Source organism: Grammomys surdaster, unplaced genomic scaffold, assembly GCF_004785775.1.
Source record: "Grammomys surdaster isolate TR1022 unplaced genomic scaffold, NIH_TR_1.0 127, whole genome shotgun sequence".
Taxonomy (NCBI): Eukaryota; Metazoa; Chordata; class Mammalia; order Rodentia; family Muridae; genus Grammomys; species Grammomys surdaster.
The window spans coordinates 2186713-2194971 of NW_021604585.1; the positions used below are offsets into that span (position 1 = coordinate 2186713).

The 8259-nt window shown below is 40.2% G+C and overlaps 1 protein-coding gene across 2 annotated transcripts in view; it reads left to right on the top strand.

Moving 5' to 3' along the window:
* The window catches only part of Pcnx4 (pecanex 4), a 43523-nt gene that overhangs the window by 17115 nt on the left and 18149 nt on the right, over positions 1-8259 (top strand). For both annotated transcript variants that reach the window (XR_003714134.1, XM_028789264.1), the window contains exons 3-6: positions 6657-6836; positions 7115-7629; positions 7849-7949; positions 8057-8176. Coding sequence is in view for 1 of the 2 variants with exons in the window: in XM_028789264.1 (XP_028645097.1) it covers positions 6657-6836; positions 7115-7629; positions 7849-7949; positions 8057-8176 (916 nt within the window). In the remaining variant the exon portion in view is untranslated. The remainder of the gene's footprint in view (positions 1-6656; positions 6837-7114; positions 7630-7848; positions 7950-8056; positions 8177-8259) is intronic.

Below are 8259 nucleotides of genomic sequence, written 5' to 3' on the forward strand. Positions count from 1 at the left end.
TCACCTGTATATGTGTCAGGTTAGAGCTGCCTCCTGGGAGCCAGGCACAGCTGTGGGATGTGTCAAGGTGTTCTGATCAGTGGCTGTTTCTGGTATAGGTGTGGACTGAAAGTTAAATCAAGATTATTTTAAAAAAAGAAATCTATGAGATAGGATGGAGAAAACCTAGGGAAAGAAGTAAAACTTCATAGCAGGGTAATTTTTAATCAAGTATAATTTAAAATGTATACACTTAGTATTCTATAAAGACAAAATTTAATGAATAGAAGAGTTATACTTTTATAATACTAAAAAGGTATACAGAATGATGGTTTTAAAAATTAATTGTAGAAGGAAAACGGAAAATCTTTTAAAGCAAAACATTTTGCACAACTTCTTGATATCCCTTTGTTTATGTTTTCTAATCTGGTTTCTGTTTCACTTTGTGTAGACTATAACTTTCTCTACCAGGCAGAAATGTACAGGCATGTGATGGAGCACATGTTTGGATGTGTACAGGCATGTGATGGAGCACATGTTTGGGTGTGGACAGGCATGTGATGGAGCACATGTTTGGGTGTGGACAGGCATGTGATGGAGCACATGTTTGGGTGTGTACAGGCATGTGATGGAGCACATGTTTGGGTGAGTACAGGCATGTGATGGAGCACATGTTTGGATGTGTACAGGCATGTGATGGAGCACATGTTTGGGTGTGTACAGGCATGTGATGGAGCACATGTTTGGGTGTGGACAGGCATGTGATGGAGCACATGTTTGGGTGTGGACAGGCATGTGATGGAGCACATGTTTGGATGTGGACAGGCATGTGATGGAGCACGTGTTTGGGTGTGGACAGGCATGTGATGGAGCACGTGTTTGGGTGTGGACAGGCATGTGATGGAGCACATGTTTGGGTGTGGCGGAGTTCGTTCATTAAAGCCCTAAACGGTGTGATGTCATTTCACTGTGGAGCCTTTGAAAGATGATAGGTCATGAAGGTAGGCATTGGTCTGAAAGGACTGGTGCCTTTAGAAGAGACTTGGGAGGGCTTGCTCTTCATCATGTGAGAGAGAGCAGTAACCATCTCTAAGCCAGGAAGGGAGCCCTCACCAGACCATCCTCCTGGAACCTGGGTTTTGGACTACCGACTCTGAAACTATGAGAAAACATGTTTCTATTGTTTAGTTTGCCCAGTTTATATTTTATTATGGCAGCACAAGCTGACAAAGGTAGTGGAGAGTTTTTAAAGCAAATATCTAAAAAGAAAATAGAGCATAATTGAGCAATTGGTAGACACTCAAAAATCTGGGGTGTGCAGGCTATAAATTGAGGCATTGACACTAATTCTGGTGAGATCTTAGCTGGAAACGAGAAGAAAAGCAATTGTTTCTTATAAATTGGCAAAGAGCTTGGCTAACTGCTCATGTTTCATGGAAGGTAGAACTTGTAAGTGATAGAATATCTAAGAAAAGAAATTTTGAAACAAATGTGTGAAGAAATAATGTCTTTACTGTTTACATTAAAATGCAAAAGGGGCCAGGAGAAGAAAATGTTAATCAGGAAAAAAGAACCAGAATATGAAATTTGGAAAATTCCCAGTCTGTATTATAACAAATTCTGGTGAGAGCACAGTGCTGAGGTTGTGTGCTACCTGGTAAGTTTGTGCAGGATGGCATCCTGAAAGCAGACAGTTTGAAATAAGCTTGTGGAAAGGTGATAATAAAGTGAGAGAAAACTACTGACCTTGGATTTCAGAGGACAGAGTGGCAGAAATTCAACTGTGGATGTGCAGTGTTGGAATAAAGCGGAAAATTATGCCCAGAGTGATTCTGAAATCAGCTTCAAGTCACATGGCCTCTGTCTAGGGCTAGGAAGGTGGGACCATTCTTCTCAGCCAAGAGAGTGACCTCTGCCTGGAGCTGTACTGGTTACAGCCACTCCAGGGTCCAAGAAAGCCAATACAGAACCAGAAAGTTACTCCCAAACCAAAAGATTAATGCAGTTTGTCTTGATGTGTTTTGCACTTCCTTGGGACCAGCCACCTAGTTCTTTTCCGTTTCACATCTGATATTGAGAGTGCATCACCTCAGCAGCCTGGATCACCATTAATTTCGGAAAGCCCTGGACTTAGTTCTTCAGGTTCACAGGTGAAATGGGATTTTGTCCCAGGATGGATTGTACCTTGAACTTCACTCATAGCTAATGTAGCTGGTAGATAGATAAGGGTCGGTACATTTAGGTGGTCATTGGGTGATACCTAGATGAGGCTTTAGAATTAATGCTGGAAAAAGTTAAGACTTTGGGAAACATTGGGACAAAAATGTATTTTTGTACTTGAGAAGTGTTGGGTCTTAAAGAAACTCTAGACAAATGGCTGAGATGCCTATTTGACATAAAAAGCAGACACTAGCCACCACACTCTCAGTGTCACAAGTACCTGTTACAGAGTATTACCCTGCCCCTACCCTAAACCACTCTTAACCCTGCTCTTCCCTCTTTCCCCAGCTTCTCTTCCGTATATAACTCGACCATTCTGACTCAGCCGTTTGGCTAGGTACCCTCTTAGCCCTTGGCCTCCTCTCTCCTCTCTTCCTCTTTCCTCTCACACCCTACCTTTCCTCTCCTGGTGAGTTCAGCTTGGACCCTCTGGCTGCTGTGAGAGCCAAAGTTATGTTTTAGGTTTTAATTGCTATTCATAAGGGATCCATGAAACAAAGTCCCTCTAAACTGTAAGCCTCTTGCCCAAGGACAAATACTTCCTGAAATGCCGGAGACTATTGTTTATGGGAGTCAAGGATCCACATTTTCACTCCGCTAAACAGGCAGGAAATAGGTCAAGATACATGCTTGCCCCTGTTTGGACCAGATGGGAATCTAGTGGTCTTGTGGGGTTGCCTTTTAAAGCCTCTACAAGGTGTAATTCCTGACCATTTTCTGGGAAACCAGAGATGGACCTTTCCAGAGAGTCTATCAACCTGGCCAGTATTTAATTAAAGCTCAATTCGAATTTGACTTTAAACTGTGCCTCTGGTCTTATTCTCAGCTGGTGGGATTAATACTGTTAACCTCCGTATCTACAATAAACCTTCTCCTTAGCCATACCTCGGAGTAGTCATGTCCTCATTTTTTTGTTTAAGAAGGACCTGCATTGTCTTAACTGGGCAAGAATGAAATATGTGGACCCAGTTGTGTGTTATGAAGCCCTAAATGTAATGTAATTAGGAGGAAGGCCTTTGAAGGTGATCTGGTCCAGCACATCAACCTAGTGTGATTGCAATGAGGCCCTTAGGAGACACACAGCAGACCTGCTTCCTCTGCAGCGTGAGAGATAGCTCTTCTCATTCTCTCTGTGGTCTTGGATGGCCAGCATCCTTAACTTTCTCAACTTTGAGAAAATACATTTCTATTATTTTAAGCCACCCAGTTGTATTGTATGGTGAGGGACTGAATTAAGTTGGCATTTGAAAATACAAAGGCAGTTTGTATACCGACCACATGGACCACAGATGTCCTTAACTCGTAACCTCTTCTGATTTTACTCCATGTATAGGTCAGAGGACAGAGTGAGCCCTATGCAGTTCTTTACCTAATAAGATATTTAAGAGGAAGATGAATGGGAAGTTTAGTTGGTTTCCTAATAGCACTGTCATTTACCAACAAGTTATAGTTAAATGCTTGGTTTTTTAAAAGTTAGCTATAAAATTGAATGCATGTATACAATCCTGTTAAAAATTCAAATTTTTAAGACTCAGAATTTTCAGAATACAATTTTTTTGGTATTCAGGTTTTTTGTTTGGGGGGTGTTTGGTTTGTTTGTTTGCTTTTTGTTTGAGGCAGAGTTTCTCAAGTAGTCCTGACTATCCTGAAACTTACTATGTAGACCAGGTTTACCTCAAACTCATAGACATATTCCTGCCTCTGTCTCTGATAAATCAGTCTGACTCCATCTTGGCTTGAAAACCATCTTACAGTAAAGACAAACTAAAAGACATAAATAGGTTTCCATTCCTGTTTATGAAAAATCTGTGTCTCAAGGATTGGGCTATGCCCACCTGTAACCTTAGCTAGAATTGGTTCCATCCTGCCTGTTCCAGAACATGCCAGCGATTCCTTTGTTTCAGGAAGTTGTTTTGACCACTTTCTTATAACTGCCTTGCAACCATGCCTTATTCTCTAGAAGGTTCTTATGACCAACCTTTTTAGAAGGTTCTTAGATTTATGTTCTGCCTTTGTGACCCCTGTTTGTTTTCTTGCTAAGTCTCCCATTTGGAAACCCCCTACTTACTTCCCATACCCAGTGCTAATCTCTTGAAGCCTGCCTTAGGGAACAACAGCCCATGTACATGAGTAAAGCTTGCTTTAGTTAACTTGACCGTGACTTGGGTCAGTGGTGAGTCAGAGTACAAAGTCCTAAGTTACCATTCTCACTGTTAGATTTCTGAAGTAAGAAACTAATACCTCTTGTACTATGTCTCTATTTCAAATAGTCCTTTCACTGTATTTTCTTTAAAACAGCATTTCTCATCTATAAATAAAAGAACATAAAATATTTCTTACTAAAGACTTGCTGGATTTAATGTTTAAATGTTTTATAAGTAAAAAAGTTTTTTTAAAAAACTATGACTAAAACATAAGGCAAAGAAAGCCTTACATCTGTCTGTAAAGAATAAAGTATCAGTTTTAATGCAAAACAGTTAACCTCTCATTTTTAGAAAAACACCTTAAAGACGACTGCACAGAGAGTCCTTGTACAGTGGGGATGACGGCATATACAGCTGCACCTGGTCTGTTGTACTGTCTGATTACACTGATTACTGCAGTGTAATGCCACAGCTAACTGCTATATAAAGTGTGTGTGCTCTCCACTCTGGACAGAAATACCAACCTGTTTCCTAGTGTTAGCTCTAAAGATAGCAAAGAAGGCTGCAGAGATGTAGCCCACAGTACAGTGATGTTATGTTAATAGTAAATGGCTTCCTATGAATTTCATATTATAAAAATAGGGTTAAATCTACAGTGCTTAGCTCAGAGACTTGGGAATTATCTGAGGAAATGATTTACACTTACAGCCTCTTAGCCACTGTATGGGGTTCTTTTTCATGTCCTGCGGATCTTCACATGTGTAGAATTTGAAATATTTTTTATATTTGTTCATTTCAAGCCCAGTTTTTCTTAATACCTGATTTTTTTAATCATAGGAAATTTCTGTTACATTATCAGATACATTAAATATTTTTTCATAGGAAGTAATTAACTATAATAATGTTTTAAGGGTCAGGTTATATATAGAACAAAATCAGTATTTGGCTAATTATATGTTTATATTTACTTACATAATACCTTTATGTTTATTTATAGTATCTGATAAATACTGTTGCTATGATGTTGCTTGCTAAAAAGAAAAAGGTTTCCAGGTATAGCTTTATTTCGTAAACCATTTCCTGAGCATGGCTATTCTCATGCAAATCTGTTCTTGAGTGTATTTTGGAAGGGAAGATTGTCTTGAGAACAGACTAACTTGTTGTCCTTCACCACCTGCGAGTTGCTATGTTACTTGATTCTTTTTGTTATCTGGACATGTTTTTCTCAGAATGGAGTGTATTTTATTTCAAATTTCACTGGTGGAAAATATGTCTTCTAATTTAGAACCACATATTAACCTTGGGCTCACTGTCTGTTCCCTGCTTAAACAATTTTAAAGACAGACAGTGTGGAGCAGTGTGTTGACTGGTGTAGGCCAAGCACGCCCAAGAGCAAATATGTGTAGATTACTGCTGTAGCCATAGTAAACGTGTGCTTGCATTTGGACTGCAGAAACTCTAAAAGCTGAAGTATTGACATTGTCTTTAGCTCTAAACAGCTCAGGTATTCAAGCCCAGTCCCACCGTAAGTATGAGTCTTGGGTTTTTCTCTTGAAAGTCTCTAGTGCTCCATTAATACTCTGTCCCTGTTAGCCTCTTGACACAGTGTTTGATAGAGTTTGTTCTGAAAAAAAATAACAGTATGTTGACAATGTTTTCCTATGTTTTAAGTTTTTTATTAAATGATTTAAATATTTTTTTTTTTTTTAGTTTAACCCTAAGTATTTTACCAAGTATCAGTTTTCTCTAATTAAAAAGGGGCCACCCTGCTCTGAGGAGCTATTATTATACAAATATCTCTTAAACCCTTAACATTTTTTATCTAAAATAAAAGAGTATTATTAATGCTAATGAAGTTCCCAGTCATAGCCTAAGCTGTTCACTGAGTCTGATCCCCAGGAGAAAGACTGTGGTAGAGAACAAGAGGGGGGGCTACTGTTAAACTCCTGTTGCTCCTGGGTTGGCTCCCCAGAGTTACTCGAAATTTTTAAATTATAAAGTCTAAAGAATCATTGGGAGGATTTCAGCCGATGTTGACTTAGGGAGAGAATGTGTGCTGGCCTCATGTATTCAGTTTTTTAAATCTCTGCACTTAGTGTTACAGATGGCCTGTAATAGTTTCTTTGCACACTTGAATCCGCATACTCTGTAAAGCTTTGCACAGCTTAGGTCATTGCTGCCTTAGGGCAATGGTGACAGTCCGTGCAGATCGTTTGGAAGTAGGACCTTTCATGTAAGCTTGCTTTTGGGGGATATATGCTATTTGTGGGCTTATTACTCTGTATGATTTAAGTTTTTTTCTTTTTCTTGTAGGTTTATTGTAAATATTCCGGCTCTAGAGCAGATGAATCAGATTCTACACATTTTGTTTGTGTTCTTGCCCTTCCTGTGGGCTCTTGGGACCCTGCCCCCACCTGACGCCCTTCTCTTCTGGGCACTGGAGCAGGTTTTAGAGTTTGGTCTTGGGGGTTCGTCCATGTCAACTCACCTCCGGTAAGCTGTTGCCTTGCCCTGAGTTTTGGAGTTTGGTATAACTTGTTTGTACTTCTTCACATTTTATGTATTTTTTGTGGAGTAGAAGTGTGGACTACCATGCACTTTCAGGAGTCAGCTTTCTCACTCCAAAATATGAGCTCTACAGATGGGACTTGGATCATTGGGCTTGACAGTGGGAACCCTTATCCACTGAGCCATGGTGGCTCTGACGTAACTCTTAGAGAAAAGATTACTGAATTTCCTTCCAGTAAGACATAGTCTTCTTTCCCCTCCAGGTTATTGATCATGTTCCTCGTTTCTGCTGGAGCACCAGTTGTGTCTTACTTCATTCCCAGCACTGTTGGAGTGGTTCTTTTCATGACTGGACTCGGGTTCTTACTGAGTCTTAACCCAAATGACGTGAGTGTGGTCTTCATGCACAGTGTGGCCAGGCACAGGGTAGGAAACAGGCATGAGGCTTTCCCAGGCAACTCAGGACGGTGGTTCCGGTGGAAGAAATGCCTTCTGTTCATCACTATGCTAGGTGTGGCTCTTTTAGAGGCTGGGCTGCTACATCGCTATGCCAGCTTCTTACAGGTCTCCAGAAGCAGCACTCAGTCTATCGTGGGCTGTGTTCTCATGGTGTTATTTTCAATACTGTGGATACTGAGAGAAACTCAAAGCATCTACATCTGTGGGATTTTCCGAAACCCTTTCTATCCGAAGGATATACAAGATGAGTCTGTATTCTTTGACAAGCAAAACAAGCTCCTGAAGATTGGTGCTGTCAGATGGATTTTGCTAACTCTAGGTAGGAAGGTACCATTGATTAGCTCTTACAAACTGTAGTTAGGAAAGATTTCTTCATTTATGTAGTATACATAATCTTTATGTTTGATTTCTTTTTGTTTATTAGTTTTTCAGCTAATTGCTTAAATGTGCCCATGAAAGCTATTTACCAGGATAAACTGTGGTAGGAACAGTTTCTGCAGTAGTCAAACTCACCATGCCTTTGTGTGTTTTACTTCAGTGTCCCCTTTAGCAATGGTGGCCTTCCTTGCGCTGGACAGCTCCTTACACAGGCTCCACTCTGTGTCTGTCTCCATTGGATTCACCAGGGCTTTCAGAATGGTAATCCCAGCATGCACTTCCTGTGGCTGAGTGTAACTGTGATTTTTATTAACAGTTTGCTTAGACTATTGAATTCTACCTGAAAGTGGATAATTTGTATACTGTAGGTGTGGCAGAATACAGAAAATGCTTTACTGGAGACTGTGGTTGTATCAGCAGTGCACATGGTGTCCAGCACAGAGTGCTGGTGGAACAAGAGCCTTGATACAGGAGTCAGACTGCTCTTGGTAAGTGTAGTTTTAGCAGCTCTGGTGAGAGGGGTTTTTTGTTTTGTTTTGTTTTGTTTTGTTTTGTTTTGTTTTGTTTTGTT